This window comes from Canis aureus, chromosome 23 (genome assembly GCF_053574225.1).
Source record: "Canis aureus isolate CA01 chromosome 23, VMU_Caureus_v.1.0, whole genome shotgun sequence".
NCBI classification, from domain to species: Eukaryota; Metazoa; Chordata; class Mammalia; order Carnivora; family Canidae; genus Canis; species Canis aureus.
The window spans coordinates 27,520,089-27,547,061 of NC_135633.1; the positions used below are offsets into that span (position 1 = coordinate 27,520,089).

At 36.2% G+C, this 26,973-nt stretch overlaps 1 protein-coding gene across 1 annotated transcript in view; it reads left to right on the forward strand.

The window, feature by feature from the left end:
• The window catches only part of PPME1 (protein phosphatase methylesterase 1), an 82,886-nt gene that overhangs the window by 42,925 nt on the left and 12,988 nt on the right, over window positions 1-26,973 (forward strand). Inside the window, exons 3-9 of the mRNA XM_077866981.1 lie at window positions 110-202; window positions 13,646-13,703; window positions 14,162-14,213; window positions 18,879-19,033; window positions 20,462-20,552; window positions 21,463-21,528; window positions 24,724-24,847. Of these exons, the coding sequence (XP_077723107.1) occupies window positions 110-202; window positions 13,646-13,703; window positions 14,162-14,213; window positions 18,879-19,033; window positions 20,462-20,552; window positions 21,463-21,528; window positions 24,724-24,847 (639 nt within the window). The remainder of the gene's footprint in view (window positions 1-109; window positions 203-13,645; window positions 13,704-14,161; window positions 14,214-18,878; window positions 19,034-20,461; window positions 20,553-21,462; window positions 21,529-24,723; window positions 24,848-26,973) is intronic.

Genomic DNA, 26,973 nt, shown 5'->3' on the forward strand with positions numbered 1-26,973 from the left:
TACATAGAGCCTGGTACTGCCTGAGGTTTTTAATCAGTATTATTATGATTAAATTATCAAAAACATAAGTGAGCAAAAGCTTAGATATATTATCTTTAACTATTCATACACTTTTCGAGTTTACAAGAGTGGGTCAGAGGGTCCCGTCCTACTCCTTCTGCATGGAGGAGGCCATTCTGCCCTTTCCTGGGCTGTGTTCACAGTAAGTAAGAAGTTGATAATAGAAGCTGATGTTAGCACAACCATTGTTTACTTCTGGATAAATTTGACTAACCTAACTCTTCCTTCTATGTTCACTCATATAGCTTGATATAAGAAAGTTAGGGATGTGGGTTGATTATGAATATTTTTAATGGGAGGCCCAAGATCACCTGCTCTTTAAAGTTCTTAACTGGGGTAAGCTTTAGTGCATGAATTGTTCAAACATTTTATAAAATGTTCTCTATATATTGCATTGGGGTGAGGGAGATAGGATTTGTTCCTGGTTGAACGTGGATATTTAGGATTTGTTCTTGGTTGAACGTGGATATTTAATTAAGTAATAGATAAGCAGAAATATTCTATTCAGGTGCTTTAGATAGAGATAATGTCTATCCTTTATTTGTCTCCTTCATAGAGCCCAGTGTAGTACTTTATACATGGAGATGTTACAAAAATATTTGGTAAATTTTTCTTCTCTTTTAAACTAATGCTTTATATTTTAATGATATTAGTGAGCTACTGGGAAATAAACAATATTTAGTTGATGATACCCTGGTCTATAGTAGAGGATGTATGTCTATGTGAATGCTACCAATTCTAGATCTTCCTGATTTTCTTGACTCTGTGCAAGGAGAGATGCTGGTAAGGAAAATACTAGCAATGTTCCTATTGAATATGAAATTGTCATCTCTTCTTATGTGTATCAAGCAGACGCACAAACTTCCTCTATTTACCACTAGGAAGTCTGAGGGACAGAAAGTGGGGGCAAGCAGGAATTCAGTACAAGATAATTGGACCTAGATGACTATGGAATTGAGGAGGGCTCTGAACATATTATTATATTCCTGGCAGCAGATTTATTGGGAATAGTTCTCAACATGTAGGCACTTACTCATCTTATTGAATTATTAAATGATTTGATTCCTATCTTGTTTTCTACTTCCTTTCTCTTGACTTTAGGATATAACTATTTGATTTGCCCTTAAGTGCCAGGCTCCTTCATCTCCCTACACCTATATTGTCCAATGTAATGCAAAATCATATATGTAAATTTTTTGCCACATAAGGTAATTTTAAATCTAGTAGAGACATAAAATAGGTAAAAACAAACAGATTATTTTTAATAATATATTTTTATTTAACCCATGGTACCCAAAGTAGTATCATTTCAATAGGTAATCAGTATAAAAATTACTATTGAGATATTTCACTTTATTTTTTATACTGTCTTTGAAATTCAGTGTATATTATAGGTAGTCATAACACATCTCAGTTTGGACTAGCCACATCTCAAGTCCTTAATAGCATCACTTTGGTCACTTACATTCTTCACCTCGCTTGTGAGGTGAAGACCATGTCTTAGTTATGCCTGCCACATTATTGTATGCTCAAGGAATGTCTCTTGAATGAACAAGTGACAGCATCACATGCCTGTTCCTAATGTAGCAACTATAGTAGTAAGTATACTCCAGTTGCCCTGAACTAAGGTCAGAGCCACCAGAAATGGTTTATGTACTATAACTTGGCTGACACGGTTATTGGGCAGCTAACATGCTGGAGACATGGAGGGGAAGAAATGTGTGACTGTGGAGAGGAAATAAGCACCATCTTAATTGGTGTGTCACATTCGTATAACTGAGTTGAAACTTGCTAGGGATAGTAACCCCAGGCTGTACCTCATAAGAAATTTGGCAAAAAGTAATGTTGGGATAGGAAGAGCTTTATTCCAAGGATAGTATGTAATGGGTCACAAAATCTTGTAAAATTTTGATGAGAATTACCTACGAAAGCCTGAGGTAGTCTTGCTGTATTCTTTGAACTTTTAATCAGCTCCCTAGCACTCTAGTACAAAATCAGAGCTAATGTTACCTATTTGAGTGTTCAGAGTCCTTAAAGATGAGGGATCTGCATAGAGCTAGAACAGATTTCCCATGAAACAACTATTGTTTAAAAAAAAAGGGGGGGGGGCAGCCTGGGTGGCTCAGCAGTTTAGTGCCACCTTCAGCCTGGGGCCTGATCCTGGAGACCCAGGATTGAGTCCCACATTGGGCTCCCTGCATGGGGCCTGCTTTTCCCTCTGCCTGTGTCTGCCTCTGTGTGTGTGTGTGTGTGTGTGTGTGTGTGTGTGTGTCTCATGAATAAATAAATAAAATCTTAAAAAAAAAAAAAAAGAAAGAAACAGCTATTGTTTTTGACATTAAGGAAAGGAACAATGAAGTAGGAGTTGGAAGATGTGATTTCTAGTCCCAGTTTTACTGTACTGATAATATATCCTTGAGGAAGCTACTTAAGCCCTGGAACAAGCCATGTAAGCCTTTACTCCTCAAATACAGTCTTCTTACACTTGAAGTTTTCTTTGAAAATTATGTAAAGTAATAGAATATGAAAACTAAATTTTAAACTCATGTACAAATATTGTAAGTGGTTTGTTGAGATATATTGATATTAAATATTTTTATCTCATAGAAACAATGAAATAACATGGAAAGTGACTGGCATAGAGAAGGTAGTTGATAAATAGCTGCTGATGTTATTAAATGTGTCATTGAGGAAATCTCTAGTTCTTTTTTTACCAAAGTATAGTCTACAGATTATAAATTCCATGAGATATTAATGAAATAGGGTTTTTGTGATTAAGTGAGTTTAAGAAGTATAACATGTAATATCCTTCTCTGATCTCTAAGAAATTCACCATGTATCAGTATGTTATTAAACCCTTTAGGATGTTCTTCTACTTCTACTTCATGCAGCTGTCTTCCCAATGTATTTGACGACTCAATTCCTTTTTTCTAAAACATCTATTACCATCCCATACTTTGTGAAAGTCTTTTATAGATAGATCATTATATCCCAATTGTTTATCTGGTTTACTTGTATAATCAAGGAAATGACCTACCACTCAGCTTAATAGCTTGGACTTTTGCTCACTAAATTTACTTGCCCTTTTTTTATTGTTGTTATTCCTCACAGTGTACCAGCCCACTGAATGAGTTTCTATGTTACAGTGCTTTGAAAATAAAAATGGCTACATAAAAGTTAGTGCTCTGGCAATTGACTTGACTCCAGGGGTTATATTTTTCATAAGCACTAGAAAATGATCCAGAAAGCAGCCATGGCAAACAGCAGGAATAAGCCCTAGCACCTTATGGTCATGAGAGGCAGAATTTCCCTCAGACTTCGATCTAGATGATAGTTGGTAAAATACGGTAGTAAAATAGAAACAAAAAGGCACTAGCATAGCAGGAGGACAAGTATACTGACAGCCAAAGGAAGAGATGAACAATGGATTGATATTTATGAATGCTAAATCATGAAATTCTTGAGAGCAGGAACTGTGCCTTATCCATTCTTAATATGACAGCACACAGGGCCTGTCCTGGAGTTGGTGCTCAATAGTTATAACTTGAATAAGTTAACACTGACCTTGAACAATTAGCAAAGGATAAATTTTGTTCATTGTTTCCTGTTTGAGAAAGCAGAAAAGATGTAATCATTCTAAAGCCTTTATCAAATGTCAGCAAGTCATTTACGTATGACTGATACACAAAGAAGTTATATAACATGCTTAGAAAAATCCCAGACACAAGATAGGCAAGACCAAAGGACATGAAGAGACAGTTCATGGAGAACAAACAACATGAGAAAGTTCGTCCTCACTAGTAATCAGGTATGATTCATAGAGGCGGTGTCATTTTTTTTAGATATCAATAATATTTTCCAAAACTAATTCTTAGTGTTGCCAAAAGTATTAGAAAACAAATACTTTCAAACATTGCCAGTAGTATTGTAAATAGAGCTCTCTTAGAAAGTAATTTCTCACTTTGATTGAATTATCAATATATTTATACCATTTGACACAGACATCATACCTCTAGGAATCTAAGAAAATAATACCAAATATAAGACATGTTATTTGTCTGAAATTAGCAGTCTCAATGTCCAACAATAAGTAAATGATTTAATAAACTAGATGTATTTATAAGACATTATACAATGTTGAAGAAACAATTTTCGGGGCACTTTGGTGGCTCAGTAGGATTAAGCATCTGCTTTTGGCTCAGGTTATGATCCCAGGGTCCTGGGATGGAGCTCCACATTGGGCTCCCTACTCAGCAGGGAACCTGCTTTTCCCTTTCCCTCTGCAGCTCCCCCTGCTTGTGTGCAGACATTCTCTCTCTCTCAAGTAAATAAATAAAATATTTTAAAAGAATAAAAGTAAATAAATAAAAAAAAATTCTTCTGGACACTATGGAAAAAAGCTGAGTGATTTTTTTTCCTGTTTTTTCTATTTTTTAGGTTTTGTTTTTCAATTGTATGTATGTATTACTTTGTAACTTAAGGATTTTTTTTGGAAACTATTGGAAACTAATGGAAACTATTTTCAAAGGAAAAACTTTGTACTCATTTGAAAGGTTTTATTCAGTTCTGGATACCACAAGTTAAAGGGACACTAGCAAACTGAAACTTGTCTAGGAAAGAGCAGCCATGAGTAGAGTACTTGAAACCATAACAGTCAAGGAACAGTTGAAGGCACTGAAAAAATGAAAGACTTGGGAGATGTAACATTTGCCTTCAACTATAATAATAATTTTTAAAAGTCAACCACATCTTTTAAATATTTTCTATATGCCTGTTACTATGCTAAGTGCTTACGTGCATAATCCCATTTAATCCTTTCTGTGTTTCTATGAGGTTAAGCAGATGAGAACATTAAAATTTAGCCAGTGACAGTACCAGAACTCAAAACTACCTGTATCTGTCTTCTGTATGCATGTTTCTCTGAAGACTGATTCTGTACTACCTAAGAGTAGAGACTCAGGGCAGAAACCATAGACATACAAAAGGCAGAACTTCTAATGATTAGGACTATTTCAAAGCAGCTCAGGCCTTCTACAGAGGAAAAGTAAGCATTCATCTCAGTAGCATACTAGCACAGTGCATATTATAAGATTTAATTACAAATATATCTTTCACAGTTCCTTCTTATCCATCCATAATTCTGTAAAATCCCTAGACCTGAATAGAACTCGTTTTCTATCTAAATGTTTCATGGTTTTCTTTTTCTTTTTTTATAAGGTGACCCAGAGATTCACCCAAAGAAATCCTCTTAACTACCAAGAGAAAGCATTTCTACTTTGGCTTTTTAGTAACAGGAAAAAAGCAAATAAAAAAAATATATAGTCATTTTTGTGGAACTAGCAAAAAGTTATAACTAATAGAGGGAAATTATGGTGTTTTAAAGGATAGGCTTTAAGTTTCTAGAAAACTAATTTTTTAGAATCCTTTATTCCTTGGTTATATCCAATAAAGTAGTTGTTACTGTAGTTATTACTATAATGATCATATATAGTGAGTTATACTTAGAACTCCATAGCACCCATCACCAGGTACTAGTTATAACAGACTGACCTCATTGTTGTTGGAGAATCCAGAACTAAGCAGAAATTGAAGTTTGACAGAAAGGAGAGGAGCAGTGGTAGCTCATTAGCACGTGCACTCTCAACAGGCTAGATTTTGCCAGTCTCCAGTTGTTTTCAGCTTTGGTAACTGTGTCGGACCTGGAACCAACCAAGTCCGAATTAATTAAAGCCAAGAGTTGAATCTGAAGTGTCTTCTGATTTCTGTTTCTTCTTCCAGTTGATTTAGTTCATGTTAGAAATAATTACTGAATATATTCTATAATCCAGGATTTGTGCTGGGTTACTAAGGATAGAAAAATGAGAGTTCACTTCTTAATAAGATCAACTAATCAGGAAATAACTTGCTAACTCCCTACTTTTTTATATTAGGTGCTATGGATACAGTGGAAAATTAAACACATCCTATCCTCTTGTTCGTATGTTTTAAGTCTAATGAATAAGATAGGAAAAAGAACGCATATGCATACAAATAACAGCAAAAAAAAAAATTAAGGTTTGAACAGGTTTGAATCTAAAACAGCTTAACCTGTCAAGCTTTAGTTTCTCAGTCTGTAAAGTGGGTATGATGCCACCTAAGTCAATAGGGAAATTGTGAGAGTAAGTAAAAGATTATGAGCCTTTGATAAAGTGCTTGACTCACACTCAGTTTTAGATAAATTTACAGCATCTGTATACAAGATACAAAAATAACAGGAGGGAATGATGAACTCTGGTGATGATTGAGGGGACTATAAGAAAAGTAGAAAGTTTCATTAAGAAAGAGGACATCTGGGATCCCTGGGTGGCGCAGCGGTTTGGCGCCTGCCTTTGGCCCAGGGCGCAATCCTGGAGACCCGGGATCGAATCCCACGTCGGGCTCCCGGTGCATGGAGCCTGCTTCTCCCTCTGCCTGTGTCTCTGCCTCTCTCTCTCTCTGTGTGACAATCATAAATAAATAAAAATTAAAAAAAAAAAAAAAAAAGAAAGAGGACATCTGGGGGATCCCTGGGTGGCTCAGCGGTTTAGCACCTGCCTTCGGCCCAGGGCATGATCCTGGAGTCCTGGGATCAAGTCCCACATCAGGTTCCCTGCATGAAGCCTGCTTCTCCCTCTGCCTGTGTCTCTGCCTCTCTCTCTCTCTCTCTCTCATGAATAAATAAAATCTTAAAAAAAAAAAAAAAAAAGAGAACATCTGAACTAGGTTTTGAAGACTGAATAGAAGTTACCTTAGGAAAGAAGACATTCCAAAGAGAGAGAAATGCAAAAGCAGAGACTTGTAACAATGAACTATGTTTGGGAAATTATAAGTAGCTTGAGTCTAAAATATGAGGGTGAAGAGGGAAAGAAGTGACTAGAGAGGGATGCCTGGGTGGCTCAGCGGTTGAGCATCTGCCTTTGGCTCAGGGAGTGATCCCAGAGTCCCATGTCAGGCTCCCTGCATGGAGCCTGCTTCTCCCTCTGCTTGTGTCTCTGCCTCTCTCTCTGTGTGTCTCTTGAATAAATAAATAAAACCTTTTTGAAAAAGTGACTAGAGAGATCACAGGGGCAAAATTATGAGAGGGCCTTGGATACCAGGCTAGAGAATTGCAGCTTATTCTTTAGTTCAGGGTAAGAGTAGAGGGAACTTTTTTTGTTTTTTAAAGATTTTATTTCCTTTTTCATGAGAGACGCAGAGAGGCAGAGGGAAAAGCAGACACCCTGTGGGGAGCCCAGTGTGAGACTTAATCCTGGGGCCCTGGGATCAGGCCCTGAGCCGAAGGCAGATGCTCAACCACTGAGCCACCCGGGTATCCTGAGGGGTCTGTTTTTAAACACTTCCCCCACCCATATCCACATAAAATATATCGTAGGCATGTCAAAATTAGGGAGGGGTTACGGAAAGTATGTTTTGTTTGAAATAATCACAAACATATCCAGACTGGAAAGTTCTGGGAAGTTGAATATTTTGATATACCTCTACTTACTTCTAATTGAGTGTACTGTTTTAGGCAAGAAGTTATTGAAGGTTGTTAATTAGCATACTACTATAGCTAATGGATTGGGCCAGAGACACAAATGGAGGCAGGTAGATTAGTTAAAAGGCTGTTCTTATATAATTCTAAATATTTGATATCTTGTGGGATGTTAATTTCTCCCCAAAAGGAGAATGTTCCATTACATTTTTTTTGCCGTGTAAAAGCACTACTTAGAATAGCACTGTTTTAAGATACCCAGTTTATTTACAAATGTAGCATCAGTCTAATACCAAAACTAGGCCACTAAAATTCAGGAAAACTATGAACCAATTTAAGTTATAAAATAGATGCAAAATTCTAAATAACAGCAGATTTAATCCAGTAGTGTAGTAAAATAATAATACACTGTAAACAACAAGTTTTATCACATGAATCTGAAACTGGTTCAGCATTGGAAAATCTATATGTGTAATTAATACCAAAAAAAGACTTGATCAAATGTAATATTCTACTTAGGTTGCAAACTCTTGACAACTAGGAATAGGTGAACAACTTCCTTAATTTTATTAAGTTGATATACCAGAAAATTATATGTATAAATACACTTAGTAGTGAAAATTAGACACTTTCCTTTAAAGTCAGGGACAGGGATCCCTGGGTGGCGCAGCGGTTTAGCGCCTGCCTTTGGCCCAGGGCGCGATCCTGGAGACCCAGGATCGAATCCCACGTCGGGCTCCCGGTGCATGGAGCCTGCTTCTCCCTCTGCCTATGTCTCTGCCTCTCTCTCTCTTTCTCTCTGTGTGACTATCATAAATAAATAAAAATTAAAAAAAAATAAATAAAGTCAGGGACAAGATAAGGGAGCTTTTTCCAACAGGTTTCCAGGTTCTGGCCAAACAATAAAACTAGAAAGAAAAATTAATTTTAAAGGTTTGAAAACAATGAGAATTGTCATTACTTGCAAATATTGTCTTCCTGGAAAATCAACTGACAAACTACTAAGCCATAGTTCACAAAGTCACTATCTTAACCGACTGAGCCATCCGTTCTGATTTGCAATTCCCTAATGAAATGTGATGTTGAACACCCTTTTATATGCTTATTTGCCATCTATATTTGGTGAGGTATTTGAAAATAATCTAAATGGGCACCTGGATGGCTCATTCAGTTAAGCAGCTACCTTGGTCTCAGGTCATGATCGTGGTTTTGGGATTGAGCTCTGATGGGCTCCCTGCTCAGCAGGGATTCTGCTTCTCTCTCTCCCTCTGCCTTTCTCCCAAGCTTGTGCCCTCTCTTTTTCAAATAAATAAATAAAATCTTTATGTATATAATTTTATACAATAAAAATAACAATCCAAGTGGATTAAACTACTGAATTAAACAAAACAAACTTTAGGAGCATTCATATGATGTTGGGGCAGGGTTTTTTAAAAGTTAACCATAAGGGGCGCCTGGGTGGCTCAGTTGGTTAAGTACCTGCCTTCAGCTCAGGTCATGATCTCTGGGTCCCAGAATCAAGTCCCATATCGTGCTCCCTGCTAAGTGGGAACTCTACTTCTCTCTCTCTCTCTCCCTCTCGCTCTCTCCCTCTCTCTCTCTCATCCTTCCCCCTTCCCTCCCACCCCATCACTTGTTCTCTCAAAAAAATAAAATTAAATAAATAAAGTTAACAACAAGAAGTAAAAGCCATAAAATCTCTGGGACACAGCAAAAGCTGTTCTAAGAGGGAGGTATATAGCAATCCAGGCCTATCTCAAGAAATAAGAAAAAAATTCAAAACAGTCTAGTCTTACACATAAAGGAACTACAAAAAGAACAAACAAAGCCTAAGGTGAGTTAAAGAAAGGAAATAATAAAGATCAGAGCAGAAATAAAAGATGTAGAGACTAAATGAAAAATAAAAAATCAATGAAATCGTGATTGAAAAGATAAAATTGACAGATCCTTAGCCAAACTCCTCAAGAAAAAATAGAAAGGACCCAAATAGGTAAAATGAGAAATGAGAGAAAAGTAACAACTGATACCACAGAAATACAAAGGATTATAAGAGAATACTATGAAAAATTATATGCCAGCAAACTAGACAATCTAGAAGAAACATACAACCTTCCAAAACTGAACCAGGAAGAAATAGAAAAGCTGGATAAACCTGGAAACATACAACCTTCCAAAACTGAACCTGGAAACATACAACCTTCCAAAACTGAACCAGGAAGAAATAGAAAAGCTGAATAAACCAACTATAAGAAACAAAATTGAATCAGTAATCAAAAAACTACCAAAAAATGAGATGGCTGGGTGGCTCAGTCTGTTAAACATCTGTCTCTTGGTTTCATCTCAGCTCATGATCTCAAAGGTCATGAGATCAAGCCCCGCAATGGACTCCATGTTCAGCAGGGAGACTGAAGATTCTCTCCCTCTGCCCCTCCCGCCCCTTGTGTGCATGTGCTCTCTCTCTCTCTGATTTAAATAAATCTTGGTGAGGGAAACAAAAGCAAAAATGAACTATTGGGGCTTTGTCAGGATAAAAAGCTTTTGCATAGCAAAGGAAACAGTCAACAAAACTAAAAGGCACTTTATGGAATGGGAGAAGATATTTGCAAATGATGTATCAGATCAGGAGCTGGTATCCAAAATCTATAAAAAACTCATCAGACTCAGCACCCAAAAAACACAAAAATCCAGTCAAAAAATGGGCAGAAGACATGAAAAGATATTTTTCCAAAGACATACGAATAGCTAACAGCCACATGAAAAAATCCTCAATTTCACTCAGCATCAGGGAAATGCAAATCAAAACTACAATGAGATACCGCCTTACACGTCTCTTAGAATGGCTAATATTAACTCAGGAAACAATAGATGTTGGCGAGGATGTGGAGGAAGGGGAATACTGTTACACTATTGGTGGGAATGCAAACTGGTGCAGCTATTGGAAAATAGCATGGAGGCTCCTCAAAAAAATAGAGCTACCTGGGCACCTGGGTGGCTCAGTCAGTTAGCATCTACCTTTGGCTCAGGTCATGATCCCAGAGCCCTGGGATCAAGCCCCACCTCGGGCCCCTGCTCTACAGGGAGCCTGCTTCTCTTTCTCCCTCTGTCTGCAGCTCCCCCTGCTTGTGCACACTCTCTCCCTCTCTCTTTCTGTCAATATATAAAATCTTTTTAAAAATAAAGTAAAATAATAAAAATAGAGCTACCCTACGACACAACAATTGCACTACTAGGTATTTATTCAAAGGATATGAACATAGTGATTAGAAGGGGGCATATGCACCCTAGTGTTTATAACAGCAGTGTCCACAAGAGCCAAACTATGAAGAGATGTCCATTGATGAATGAATGGATAAAGAAGATGTGGCATATATATACAACTACACACACACACATACACACACACACACACACACACACACACACACACACACTGGAATATTACTCAGCCATCAGAAAGAATGAAATCTTGCCATTTGCAAGTCTGTTTCTACTTCTGTTACTCTAATGAATACCTTTAAAGAGAATAACTATTGTGGACATGCTCTGACACTTTTTCATTATTTATAAAACATTTTACTCTTTGAATTTACTTAGTTCTTTCCTTGTTTTCTAGTTTTTGCTACACTAAGATGTAAACATTATAAGAGCAGGAAAATTGCCCATCTTTTTAATACTGTAACCCCATTACTCAATTGATGCCAGATTTTTGTAAGATGTAGTATAGAAAAATTTGTTAAATAAATGAATGGAAAGTATTTTTAACATTATCATCAGTGTCTGACAGGCAAATGAATCATAAAGTATTGCTTTCAAGTTAAAGTTGGAATCGACAATTACTACCTTCAAATGAATATTTTGTTGCTGTCTTTTAAAAATGTAGAGCAATAAAGCAAAATTGACATTATTTTGCCACTTATTTCCAGAATACAGATTTGTTTTTGTCATTGAAAGTTGTACTGCCACCATAATGTATTAAGTAACTCTTGTAAATTAGCTTTCAGGAACAAATAGCAAAATATAATAGAATTTCAGTCTGTTATTCTCTTTAAAGGTATTCATTAGTTAGAGTAATAGTAGAAACAGACTTACTTTTCTAGATGATTTTTTAAAAGATTTTATTTACTTATTTTTTTATTTTTATTTATTTAATCTACTTATTTTAAGTATAAATCTTTACACACAATGTGGAGCTTAATTTCACAACTCCAAGATCAAGAATTACATGCTCCTCCAACTGAGCCAACCAGTTACACCTCTAGCTGATTTTTAAAATGTGATAATACACTAACAATGAACTATCAGAAAAAGAAATAAAACATTCAGAAAATGTGAGGGTTAGATGAGATGGTCCTCCTGTTTTATTCTTAAAAGTTTGAAAATGTTGATGACATTTACTAACACTGGTGGTAATATATTGTCAAAGAATCTAGTTTATTTGAGGAAGAAGAACTCCAATTATTTCAGGTTTGTTTAAATCTCAAAAATTGTACTTCCTCATGATATTATGATTTCTTTTTCAGTATATTTTTATCTAACTGTGGTATAAGATTGTGTATAATGTGGGCAGCCCCGGTGGCGCAGCAGTTTAGCACCGCCTGCAGCCCAGGGTGTGATCCTGGAGACCTGGGATCGAGTCCCACGTCAGGCTCTCTGCATGGAGCCTGCATCTCCCTCTGCCTGTGTCTCCGCCTCTCTCTCTCTCTCTTTCTCTCTCTGCATCTATGAATAAGTAAATAAAATCTTAAAAAAAAAAGATTGTGTATAATGCTGCATCTTAAATGAATATTTGGTAGATTTCATGATTTGTTCTGCTTTTAGGGTTATTTCATGATCTAAATGTCACATTTGTGTGATATCCTAAGCCAAAATACAAACTTACTCATGGTCCTTATCTAGGGAATTTCCCTTCCAGAGTAGGGAAAAGATAACCAAGGAATATGGATAAAAATTGTAGGTGATAGTAGAGTTCAGAGATTCATCACTTAGAGGTATTTACTCTGTCTCATGAAAAGCAAGGGAGAATTAGGATTTAAAGAGGGATGTAGGTGAAGAAAGCCATATTCTGAAGTTGGGATAGAACTAGAACATGCACAAAAAGAGAATCGTCATTTTTTAGCTTTAGTTAAAAGTGAAAAGTCTTTGTATAAGATCATATCATATGCAAATAGTGACCGTTTAACTTCTTCTTTACCAATATGGGTGCCTCTTTTTTTTTTTTTTTTCTTATCTGATTGCTGTGGCTAGGACTTCCAGAACTCTCTGAACAAAAGTGGCAAGAGTGAACATCTTTGTCTTGTTCCTGATCTTAAAGGAAAAGCTCTGTTTTTCACCATTGAGTATGATGTTAGCTGTAGGTTTTTCATACTTGGGCTTTCTTATTATGTTGAGGTATGTTCCTTCCAAACCCACTTTGCTGAGAGTTTTTATCATGAATGGACGTTGAGTTTTGTCAAATGCTTTTTCTGCATCTGTTGGTGGGAATGTAAATTGGTACAGCCACTGTGGAAAACAGTATGGAAGTTCCTCAAAGAAGAGTAGAAATACTATATGGTCCAATAATTCCACTACAGGGTATTTACCCAAAGAAAATGAAGACACTAATTTGAAAAGATAAGCATCCCTATGTTTATTGCACCATTATTTTACAATAGCCAAGATATAGAAGTAACCTAAATGTCCATTGTTAGACAAATGAATTAACAAACAAGAAGCAGAATCAGAGCTTTAAGTACAGAGAACAAATTCATGTTTGCCAGTGGCATAGGGGTGGGGGAATGGGCAAAATGGGTCAAGGGGAGTCAGAGATACAGGCTTCCAGGTACAGAATGAATAAGTCACAGGAATAAAAGACACAGCATATGGTCAGTGATAATGTGTGGCAAGCATGACAAAATGTATAAACTTGTTGAATCATTGTGTTATACACCTGAAACTAATGTAACATTGTATGTCAGCTATACTCAAATTTTAAAAAAAAGTGAAACATCTTTCTTTGCTTACTTTGAGATTCTGGAATTCTGATGGCAGTTCATTCAACAAAGTTATCATTGGTAATGGAGAAGATTTGCTAACACAGATTTTCCTTCTTTCTAGGCGGCAATCATTAGTAGGGTTCAGTGTAGGATTGTGGCTTTAGATCTTCGAGGTCATGGTGAGTGATTTTCTTAATTAGTCACTGACTCAATGATATATATGCCAACTTGTTTGAGTAGTGTTAGATGTTATGAATTTCAATATGGCCATTACGAATAACCTGGTTTCCATTTGGGCTCTTTGAGGGAAGTCCTAGTTTCTATAAGATATTTTATAAATACACACACTTAAATATGTTGTTGTTTAGCTAAAAAAAAAATGTCCTTTGATGTAACCAAATTCTGATGCTAGTGATGTATAAGGAATGTGCAAAGTCTTTGCTAGGCTACTGAAATTACATCCTCCTTGGGGTGGCCAACTATAAAGAAGCATCTTAACATAGAAAATACTAAACCCATCAAACACAATTATAAAGTCTGCATTTCATTCCAAAAAATGAGATTTTTGAGAGAGAATTCTCTTGCTTTTATAATTCCTATCATTGGGAATTTTATTTCTTAAATATTTTCTTTTTAGGTGAAACAAAAGTCAAGAATTCTGAAGACCTATCTGCAGAAACAATGGCAAAGTAAGTAATGTAATATTGTTTATACATCACCTGGCTTCCATTACCATCAAAAAAGTTGTATAACTATTACTCTCCTGGTGAGATTGTTGGACAATAATTAGCATAGAGAAAATTTTACTACTGTTGTTTTTCCTCTGTATTTAGTGTCTCCTTAGTATTTAATCTTGAAAGAAACCTTCATCTTTCTTGATATATTCAGTGTTATAGTCATCGTATAAAGCACTTGAAAATTCTCTGAGTTTGTGTTGCCTTTTGCAAAGTTTTCTTCTGTTGACAGAGTTGAATATAATCTAGATATCTATTGGGAGCTTATTCTTGGAAAAGCGGTTATATGTAAGATCTACCCTGTAAGATCTTACGGTATCCTGCCCACGTTCTTTGGGCAACTTCTAGTAAGACAAGAACAAGATATTAAAGAATAATTAATTATACCCTGGGCCTCAAAGTATAAGATGGTGATAGTATACACAATGGCCCTAAACCTGATCACTCATTAGAATCACCTAAAAAGTGATTAAAATAACAGATAATTTGACCTTATCCCATTTCTCCTACTTCTACCAGGGAGACCTGGGCATTTATTTATATTTTGATAAAGCTCTATAAAGAAATCTTATACAGCTAGTTCTTGACTGGTGTTTGGGAACCACTGACCTATATTGTAAACAAGATTCTTTTTATTATTTTAATTATCCATATTATTAATTCTGTAGTGTATTTTTTTTATAACGAATGAGGAAAAAAAACTCCGATTGATTGAGGTCACACAGTTAATAGAACAGAACTGTGATCATTCAGCTATAGTGCTTGGCAGAGAGAGAAAGATATATGATATATGATACCATTCCATTCATATATGATATATGATACCATTCCGTTCAATGAACATATTCCTGAGAAACCATGAAAAAAGAGCTAAGAATCTGTTCTCTCAGTTGTTCCTAATACCTTTGTAATGTGAGAACAATAAAGCCCCAAATAAACAAGTATGTTTATACCTATAAAAAGATTGTGAATAATTTTTAAGGATTTAAAGGGTTTCCTGACTGTTGATAAAAAAGTGAGATACATCATCTAAGTGGCCAGGCTGCTAAAGAGTTATGATGGCTTGGATGATGTCCTACAAGAATTTGAATTCTGCAACAAAAATATTGAGGATGGTTCCAGAGATCTGCTATACAACATAGTGCCTGTACTTAAGTGCCAGCTTACCAAATTATATACATTAATTATTTAAAGATTTTATTTATTTATTCATGAGAGAGAGAGAGAGACAGACAGACAGACACACAGGCAGAGGGAGAAGCAGGTTCCATGCAGAGAGCCTGACGTGGGACTCGATCCTGGGTCTCCAGGATCATGCCCTGGGTTGCAGGCGACGCTAAACCTCTGAGCCACCCGGGCTGCCCAATATACATTAATTATTTACCCTTTTTTGTATACCAAATTTACCCAGTAAGGCTAGGGGAAAAATTGGACATGGGGATGGTGTGCTGGAGAAGCCACCTGTGCTGCAAGATTTGGGCCATAGGGAAGCTGTGTGTGCTGTAAGGCTTCCCATGCTGCAGGACCTGGGTGCTAGAGGAACGCAAGCTTCAGGAGCTTGTAGAGTAGTATTGCACATGAATCAGGAGCAAAATCTTCTCTTTCTGCAGTGTCTCCCTTGCACCCTCTACTGTTGAAGTTTAACATCATGCCAACTGGAAAACAAAAAATATGTAAAGACCTCAGATCCAGTTTTGGAAAACATGCAATAATGGGTGAATTGGAGCTGAGAGATAATAACTTGATAACGTTTAACAGAAGTTAAAAAGAAAATAGGTAATTAAAACTATCTAGAATGATGAAGATGATCACCAAGAATCAAAAGAGCCAATAATTTGGATTCTTGTGAAATAGTCAAAGCAATAAAACATTTATATGATTTCTGAATTTAGTCACTCTGAAACAGAAATCTCAAAATGGGCATATTTAATAGATAATTAATGGGATTTTCACATAGTACTGATAGCACAATTTTTACCTTGTGTATCAACTTTAGAACTTCAACCCTGCATAAAATGTAATGCCACAGAAGTAGAAGAACCAACAGTTGAGTTCAGGTCGCTCTGATACTCTTTTTCTGTTATGTCTGTGATATGCTATATTGCTTCTCAGGAAATGAACCCGGTATTAATAAGCATGATAGAATCTCCTTATAAAGCATCTGCCAAAATTGGTATATCCAGTTATAGGCTAGCTTTATAGATAACATCTGCTACTTTATTTTTCTGGAACTTCAGAACAAGTCTCAAGGTACTAATCTTGGTAGTCTGGCTAGCTTTAATAATAAATTCCTCCTGGTAGTAAATGATCAAGTGATCATAACCACCTTTTACCTGGATGAAATATACCTTTCCTAGGTTTAGATACATTATAGAGTTGGTTTGGTTTTGTTGTTGTTGTTGTTTTTCAAGACTTTATTTATTTATTCATGAGAGACACAGAGACAGACAAAGAGAGGCAGAGATACAGGCAGAGGGAGAAGCAGGCTCCATGCAGGGAGCCTGATATGGGACTCGATCCTGGGAGTCCGGGATCATACCCTGAGCCAAAGGCAGACAGACGCTCAACCACTGAGCCACCCGGCGTCCCTCAGACCCTGTCCACCTTCATGCATGAAGCAGATATCACAGAACTCAGTTACTGAGCATTTTAAGGAGACCTGTACTTAGATCATCTTCTGTGGCATCCTTTTACTTTATTACAGCTATTACTAATCAAAAGTTTTAGCTTTAAATTTAACTCCAAAGGAACTATTACTTTTTTCACTTATAAAATTAGATGGGGCCTCATCTCCCATTCAGATTGTCTGCAGATGCCACAGCTACCCTATTCACATCTATAATTGTTGTATGAGGTTTTTTAAGATTAATTTCTTCTGAAATTAATGGCATTTACCTTTGCCATTCTGAATACCCTGAAAACAATATTCAAAAGGCTGTGTTCCTACATCCACATCTGCTATATTTGGGTAACACTATGTGGGTGCTTGAGGTATATAATAACACCCAGCAAGACAAAACTGTCTTTTGAAGTTAAATGACTCAGCCACGCCCAAAAGAAGACAGTAGAGCCAGTGGTCTCTAAAAACATACCATGCCTACTTATTGCTGTAGCAAAGAGGGTCTATATGCAAATCAAACCCAAGTTTCTCCTTCAGTTCTCATTTTCAAAACTTTAAGGTTTGATTTTGTTAAATCCACTCATAATTAAAGACTACAACAGAAGCCAATAAAAATTAGCTCTGGGCAGCCCGGGTAGTTCTGCCCGGTTTAGCGGTTTAGCGCTGCCTTCAGCCCAGGGCGTGATCCTGGAGACCCGGGATCGAGTCCCACATCAGGGTCTCTGCATGGAGCCTGCTTCTCCCTCTGCCTGTGTCTCTGCCTCTCTCTCTCTCTCTCTCTTTCTCTGTCTCTCATATATAAATAAATAAATAAAAATCTTAAAAAATATTAGCTCTGAACATCTCCTTTCTTAGAACATTGTACTTACATTTATGTTCATACTTCAAATAACTTTAATGACAAATTATAAGTAATGGTTAACAATTGTATAGCATTTACACTTTTCAAAGTAGTTTTCATTCACTGTTTCAATTAATCTTCAAGGCAAAAAAAAAATCTTCAAGGCAATCTTGAATCATACATATATGTGATAATAAAAATATATATATATTTTTATATACATATACATATATACATATATATATTTTTTAGTAAATCACATTTTTATCTTCATTTTATAGGTGTTGAAACTCTGGAAATTAAATAATTCAAGTCTACATAATAAAAAATAAATCAGGACTGCAATTCATCTTGTGACTCTAAACTTTACTACATTATAATGCCTAATAAAATTGTTTTATAATTGGGGAAACTGAGGTGTAGAGTGCTTAAATTATTTTTCCAGTTTCAAGCTTAGGTTTAAAATAAGGGTATATATAGGGGATCCTTGGCAGCAGTTTAGTGCCTGCTTTCTGCCCAGGGTGTTATCCTGGAGTCCCGGGATCGAGTCCCACATCAGGCTCCCTGCATGGAACCTGTTTCTCCCTCTGTCTGTGTCTTTACCTCTCTCTCTCTCTCTCTGTCTCTCATAAATAAATAAATAAAATCATTTAAAAAAAAGGGGGGGTATATGTAATTTACTAAACCTATGGAACAGTGAAAGTGTGATGTAAATGAAAATCAGAAAATTTGGATTCTTGGGGTGCCTGGATGGCTCAGTTGGTTAAGCCACTGACTCTTGATTTTGGCTTAGGTCATGATCTTAAGGTCATGGGATTGAGCTCCCTGTCTGGTTCTGCACTCAGGGAGTCGGCTGCTTCTCCCTCTGGCCCTCCTGCTCATACTCTCTCTCTCAAATAAATAAATCAATCTTAAGAAAAGAAAAAGAAAATTGGGGTTCTTAGTCCCATTTATCAGAAGAGCTAGATATGTGGCTACATTTGTAGATACTGGGGGGCATATTAAGAGATTTACATAGGCACATTTGCAAGATGGCCCAGTAGACCTTTATAGTCTTAGGGCTTTTACTTACAGACCAAAGGAAGGAGTGAGGAAAGAAAACAATTTGTACAGTGTTAACAGAGAGCATTCTCAGCTTTTTTTTTTTTTCTCTTTGCAGGGATGTTGGCAATGTGGTTGAAGCCATGTATGGGGACCTCCCTCCTCCAATTATGCTGATTGGACATAGTATGGGTGGTGCAATTGCAGTCCACACAGCATCATGCAACCTGGTGCCAAGCCTCCTGGGTCTCTGTATGATTGATGTTGTAGAAGGTAAGTTTCCTAAGTACTGACTAAATCAGAAATCTTTGATTTATGAGAGACATCTATAGTCAATTATTATTATCTTGTTTTCATTTATTGTTGATTTCTACTCATCTTGAACTATGTCCCTCTGCCTTTATATATATATATATATATATATATATATATATATATTTTTTTTTTTTTTTTTTTTTTTTTTTTACTTTGTGGCAAAGGTATTCCTAAGGGGTTTTTTTTTGTATATTTTTTTATTGCCAACATATTGTATAATACCCAGCGCTCATCCTGTCAAGTGCCCCCCTCAGTGCCCCTCACCCAGTCACCCCATCCCCCTGCCCACCTCCCATTCCACTACCCCTTGTTCGTTTCCCAGAGTTAGGAGTCTCTCATGTTTTGTCACCCTCTAATTTTTCCCACCCATTTTCTCTCCTTTCCCCTATAATCCCTTTCACTATTACTAAGTATTTTTTTTAGTTGACATATAACTTTTTATTAGTTTCAGGTATATAACATAATGATTCAATATATGTATATACTGTGAAATGATAACCACAGTATGTGTAGTTAACATCTATCACCACACATAATTACAAATTTTTTTCTTGTGATGAGCACTTTTAAGATCTACTCTCTCAAATATACAGTACAGGGGTGCCTGGATGACTCAGTTGGTTAAGTGGCTGACTCTTGGTTTCGGCTCAGATCATGATCTCAAGGTCATGAGATTGAGCCTCCTGTAGGGTTCTGTGCTTAGCACAGAGTCTACTTGAGATTCTCTGCCTCTCCTTCTGCCTCTCCCTCCACTCACGTGCACTTGCTCGCTCGCTCTCTCAAATAAATAAATAAATAAATAAATAAATAAATAAATAAATAAATAAATAAATAAATAAATAAAATCTTTAAAAAAACAATATATGATACAGTATTTTTAACTCTAGTCACTGTGCTGTACATTACATCATCAAGACTTTTTTATTTATAACTGGAAGTTTATACCTTTTGAGCCCATTTCACCCACACCCCACATTATGTAATTATTTTCCATATCATCAAAAACTCTTTTGTTAATCTTTTGTGGATGCATAATTTTTCAATTATATGTATGTATGTTCCCTAATTTTATTTAACATTTAAAAAGAAGCTGCCATGTCTTTTATGGTCCAGCCTCAGAAGTCACACTTGTGTAAACTTGTGTAAATCAGCCCCTATTCAGTGTGAGAAGACTACACAAGGGAATGAATACCAAGAGGCAAAAGTCACTAGAGGCCATCTTGGAAGCTGATGTCAGTCTTACGAATTTTCTTAAGCTGCATCTTTTTTCCTCAAAACATCACTGAATTCTACTATCATTGAGGGCAGATGTACACAGTTAACCCAGTAAGTGTAAATGCTTAGAATATGTATGTGCTATAGTTAAAATATTTGTTTAACATCTAGGTACAGCCATGGATGCCCTTAATAGTATGCAGAATTTCTTACGTGGTCGTCCTAAAACCTTCAAGTCTTTAGAGAATGCCATTGAATGGAGGTAACCTACAAGTCTTTATTGTCTGTATTTTAAATGTTAGATTGTAGCTGTCCTTTATCATCAGTTCAGGCACCAAGTTCAAAGAAATAGTTCAGTTTCCAAACCTTAGCTTTATTATTATATCATGTGTGGAAACATTGAGGTAAAAAGTAGAATTTTTTTTTAATATTTTAAATGTTTCCTGCTTGGCCCAGTTATCTAAAATCCATCCTTTTTCTAATACACTATAGTACCTCCTAGAATTTTAATAATTATGGATCATCTGCTATCTAGCTATTTCCATCTCTGAGGTAAGAGTTTAGACTAAATGAGCCTCTGAGGCCTTTTCTACTTCTGATGCTTCATGGTTCTGGATTCACTTTCTGTGTTCCAGAGGAAATGGGGAAGAAACAGAAAAGATGAGCATAGGTTCCTTTTTTCATTTTTTATTTGGGTTTTGGGTAAATAAAAACCCTTTGGATAGATAGTTTTCATAAAAATCACTGACAAAATTGGCTATGGCTTCCACTTAAGTAAAGGCTGTTTTGTCATTATTTTATTAATTCAATCAATTATTTGATTAAATATTAATCACTTTGTGCTAAAGGTCGAAATTTCAGAAATCAGTAAAATCATGAACAATCTGTTTGTTTTTCTTTCTCCCCACTGAGTTAGGTGCTTCTTGAGCACATAGTACCTTCCTGGTAAATGTTTGCAGAACTGAAATGGCTTGAATGTCTACTTAATTTTTACTACTTGGCTTATAGCCATAATCAGGTAGGAGGCAGTGGTAATCTCCATAGTAAGCTGTATTGGTAAACACAGCTTTATAATAGGTTTCACAGAATCTGCAGAATTATTCATTTGACCTTATGCATGCATGATAAGATGGATGCTGAATAACCTCCTCTCTCCCTTTTCACTTTTCTAGTGTTAAGAGTGGTCAGATTCGAAATTTGGAGTCAGCCCGTGTCTCAATGGTTGGCCAAGTCAAACAGTAAGTCTTATTTTTCTCCATTGGGCTGTTAGAGACTGAAACATGGTGTCTTCAGTCCCTAATAGCCTGAAACATGGTGAGGGATATACAGATTGCTTTTTGTTATATACCTGTCCTACCATCCTAACTGCCTTTATTAATTTAGATGATTTCAACAAATGAGCTCAGTTGGGCTAGTTGGATACCTTTTCTTTTCTTTTTCTTTTTATGAAGAAATCTCAAAGCCTGTAGAATACAGGATTACCTTATTAATGCAACTCTGGACATTTAAAGGTGAAGAATCCCAGAGAATGGACATTAAAAATTAAGTGTCAGGATCCCTGGGTGGCACAGCGGTTTGGTGCCTGCCTTTGGCCCAGGGCGCAATCCTGGAGACCCGGGATCGAATCCCACGTCGGGCTCCCAGTGCATGGAGCCTGCTTCTCTCTCTGCCTCTCTCTCTCTCTCTCTGTGACTATCATAAATAAATAAAAATTTTAAAAAAATAAAAATAAAAAAAAATAAAAAAAATAAATAAATAAAAATTAAGTGTCCACTTTAGTGCTGGAAGCTATGGTTTTATTCTGGTAATGGTCTCGTTCTTTCTTTTTTTTTTTTTTTTGTCTCGTTCTTAAGCCAAATCTGATTGTGAGGAAGTCACAGTATAAAACTTTAGCATAGCCTGAGTGAAAGCCAGATTCTAAGGCTGAACTAAGATTATTTAGTCCAGCTAATCTTGGATAGGGTTACATGAGTCCTGAGTATTGCTATGCAGTCACAAAATAAACTTTAGATGAATTGAGAATATGTTGCCCAGCAGAATAGATGGAGAGTGCAAAAGTTGATGAAAATGATAGTGGCATTACTGAATGCCTGCTATTTGCAAGGCATTGTACCAGGTATTTTATATACATGCTCTCATTTTTAAAATCTTATATTATGGGAATTTTCAAACATACAAAAGTAGAATAATACAATGACCCCCAATGTACACATTGCCTTTTTCAACAGGTACTTACTTACTCATGGCCAGTCTTATTTCATCTGTGCCTCTTTATTTTCCCCTAAGCACAAAATATTTTGAAATAAATTCCAAGATTTCAGTGTTCTCTAAACGGTCAAGACACCTTAAACACAATCACAGTACCAGTATCATACCTAAAAAATTAATAATTCCTTGATATCATCAGATGTCTATTCAGTAGTCACATTTCTGATTGTCCTACAGATAATTTTTTTATAGTTCAAATCAGAATTTTATAGTTCACAGAATTACATAGTAATTGGCTGATATATCTCTTAAGTATCTTTAATTTATAGGTTCCACTTATGTATTTTTTCCTTGGAATTTATTTATTGAAGATACCTGGTTGTTTGCCCTGTAGAATTTCCTACAATCTGAATTTGCTGATTCCTGAAGGTGTAATTTAACATGTTACTTTCTTCACTATATTGTCTGTAATTTATTAGTTAGATCGAGAGATTTGATCACGTTCAGGTTTGTTTGTTGTTATTTTGGCTTTTTATTAGTTAACAAGAATAGGTATACTGCCTTTAGGAAGTATGTAATGTCTGGTTGCCCTTTTTTTTTTTTTTTTGAGTGTTGATAGCCATAAATGATTATTAACTGGATTCATTAATTCATGTGCACTATCTCATTTGATCTTTACAATACCTCTTTAAGATAAGTATTGTTTTAGAGGTGAGAAAATGGAAGTTCAGAAAGGTAAAGTGGCTTTCCCAGGATCACACAGCTAGTGAATGACAGCTCAGATTCAGTCTCCTGTGTATTTGACATCTGGGCCTATATTATGGACTTTATGCTTAAATGTTCAATCTGAGTAATATCTAGCAGACACAGTGTAGTCTTTGAATAAGCTATGAGACTGCCTGCTTTTCAATGCCCAAATATTTTGAGATCTGATTTGTTGAATCAATGGTAAAGCATTTTGTGAGGAAGTTATATGGCTTGTATTCAGGTAGTTCAGCAATTTTAAAAATTTTACTTAGTATGTAAATTTAAGTATATCTTCTCTTAATATGTAAACTTATGTATATAGTGTGTGTTTTAATTGTCACCTAGATATCATGTGGAACCTTCCTGCCCTTCTTGATCTAGGTGAAATTCTCTTGAATTTCCTAATCCATAGCTGTGGAAATCCAAAACACAAGTTGTTTCTTTGTTATACTACCTTGATCTTAGATGTGAAACTTGACACCTCAGGTCCCATAGAAAACCCCCACCTGACAAAACATTTCATGAACACACCACTTTACTGAGACTGATAGAGGAGACAAGGAAGGACAAGTTATCACTGTTAAAAATCCACCATTGAAGTTTCACTGACCCTTTAATTTATCCCAGTCTCTTTTTATCTTGCCTCTTCTCTGTCCTCTTCTCCCTTCTCTCTCCCTTTCAAGGGCAAAATAACAAATTCTTTATCATGCAGAACAGAATTTGGCACTAGCTGCTACCTAGGTTCTTGGGATTTTTACCTTTAATATTGCCAGTGTATTTTTTCCAGCAAGTTCTTTCTAAAAGGAATTATGGTATCAACTGTTCATATAGTAATATTTTCTACCTAATTATATAATAGAGATTTTTTTTTAGAGGAAAAAAACAACAGTAATTGATTGGATCAGATGTTCTAATCTCCAAGGTTCAGCTGGCTCTGGTTATTGTAATTATCAGTTTCTATCAGCTAATTGAAAGTAGGGGCATTTTACCAAGCTGTTTGAGCCTTATTCTACTGGAAGCAGGGTACAGTAGAAAAGTACTATGCTTTCAAGTTAATTAAGCCTGGATTTGCCTTCCAGCCTCATCTGCTAATGAGCAAGGTGATCCTGGACAATTTTTTTTTACTTTTCAGGGCTAATTCATAGGATTATTATGTGGATTATATAAGACAATATATATATTGTCACCATGCCGCAGGAAATGATTATTCCCTTCTGTGGGTCAGTATTGGTGCAAGAACTGGAAACCAGCCTTTGGAATATAGTCCATGACCATGACCATGACCTTCCACAGCCCTGATCTATTTCTGCACATTTTAAAATGCGCATTGTTCACATCCTCCTTCTCCCAGAAGCATTGTTAAGTTTTAACTGACATTTGATTGTAAAGACTATAAGTATCAGTATCTCTGAGATAATTGTGTATAAAAGAGAGATGAGATGTGTGATGGAACTTTAAAAAAAATAAAAACCATCTAGGTGTGAAGGAATTACAAGTCCAGAAGGCTCAAAATCTATAGTGGAAGGTATCATAGAGGAAGAAGAAGAAGACGAAGAAGGAAGTGAGTCTGTAAACAAGAGGAAAAAGGAAGATGACATGGAGGTGAGTGAAAACTGGTATTCTTGGAAGGATGGGGCAATGAATGGTTCAGAGTGTGTGGGGGTGCGGAAGGGGAGGTGACATGTTCTTTTTGTTCACCATTAGATATTTTAGGGGGTGAAGATCTTATCATCGTAGATATTTAGGTTAACTATAAGATATAAGGCACTTGTTGATAGCTCTGACAAACTGAAACATAAACTTACAGTTATATACCCTACCCTTAAACAGACTGCTCTCTCATCAGATTCTTTCCCATGATGGTACTTCTGTTCCTATGGTTTATCTCATGAGAAAAATCTGATTTCTTACTTTCTATGCTAAACCCATCAGATATTATTCATCTTTCAAGGTGGATCTCTTTGGAGAAGTTTTCTGACCTCATTTTACATCAGTCTATCTCCAGTATAGCACTGAATCTGTATAACATAACTTAGCATTTTCTTTTTTGAAGTTGTGGCTAAGTCATAGAATTAATTTTCATAAACCACATCCTAAGATACTATGGTCTCCTGTAATCATTCCTAGAATGTAGATTCAGTGTCCTCTAATTGCACAAGAATTGTCACCCAGCAAAAATAACCTGTGTATTTTGAGCACAGGAACTAATGTTCTATATGAATTTCCCTCAGAATTAGGTTGGGGGTGGTGTGCTTCACAAGTGTTCTGTGCATACTTGTTGAACACTTGATCTGGGGATAGTAGTGGGAAAGGGTGCTTTTTTGGGGAAATGGTTAGTGAGCGTGAGCATGAGCAGCAGACTTTCTGGGATGTATTATAAACATCTTACAAATGGCAAGTAATCAACTTGTTGTACACCAGATATTCCTTGATGTTTGGAGATGCTACTAATAGCAAGGAGGAGAAGACAATTGACCCGTGAACAATATGGGGCTTATGGACACTGACACCGTGCCCTCCCCCACCCCCCACACACACTGTCAAAAATCCAACTCTAAGTTTTGGAGCACTTGGGTGGCTCAGTTGGTGTCCAACTCTTGATTTCAGCTCAGGTCATGATCTTAGGGTCAGAGATTGAGCCCTACATGGGGCCCTGTGCTGGGTGTGGAGCCTGCTTAGAATTGTTCCTCTCCTGCTCCTCTGTACACACCCCCACTCACCGTGCACACTCATACAATCTCAAAAAAAACTCCAAACCAACTATAACTTTTGACTCAAAAACTTAATTACTAATAGCCTACTGTTGGCTAGAAGCCTTACCAATAATATAATTAGTTGATTAATATATAATTTGTATATTTATATGTATTAAATACTGTATTCTTATAATAAAGTAGCTAGACAAAAGGAAATATTCTTAAGAAAATCACAAGGAAGAGAAAATACATTTATAGTACTGTTTCCAAATTCATGTGTGAATGGACCTGCACAGTCCAAACCTATATTGTTTAAGCATCAACTGTACATTTTTTTTAAACAGAATTTTTAATTTAATGAAGATCTTTTTGTCGTCCTTAAGATCAATAAGTAATTCTGTGTACCTCTTAGAAATTTATAAAAATATAAACAGTGCATGATTAATTTGCCCTCCGTACATTCTGTGAGGTGAGATCTTTTCTCCCATGTTAACAGTGTAGAAACTGAGACTCTGAGATGAAGAGACTTGCCCAAGGTAATGAAATAATATTTAGTAGATCTAAGATTCTGATACAAACTGTCAATTACTTTTTTGCCTTTTATGTACTGGGAGCTATACTAAGTATATCATATTTATCATCCCTAGTTCTCATTTTAGCTCTTCACTGTAGATGCAGTTACAACTCAGGTACAGTTACTTGCCTACAGACACCTATAATGTTGGTGCTGAAACACACCCAGATCCTCTGGTTTTTAATTTCTGCTTATTTTTTCCTTGTAATTTTTTTTATAAGCCCAGTTATATGGAGTTAGTCAACTCCAGCAGTTTTGTTAGGAGGGCAGACTGAAACACATCAGGCAATAGGGAGTACAACTGAAACAGTCTACCTTTGAGGAAGGGCGCAAACCCCAAACAACACAAACAACTTCTTGCAACTGGTAAATAAATAGATCCTGGAGATCCAATGTACGGCATAATAATTACAGGCAACAATATTATAAACTTCAAAGTTACTAAGAGACTAGTTCTT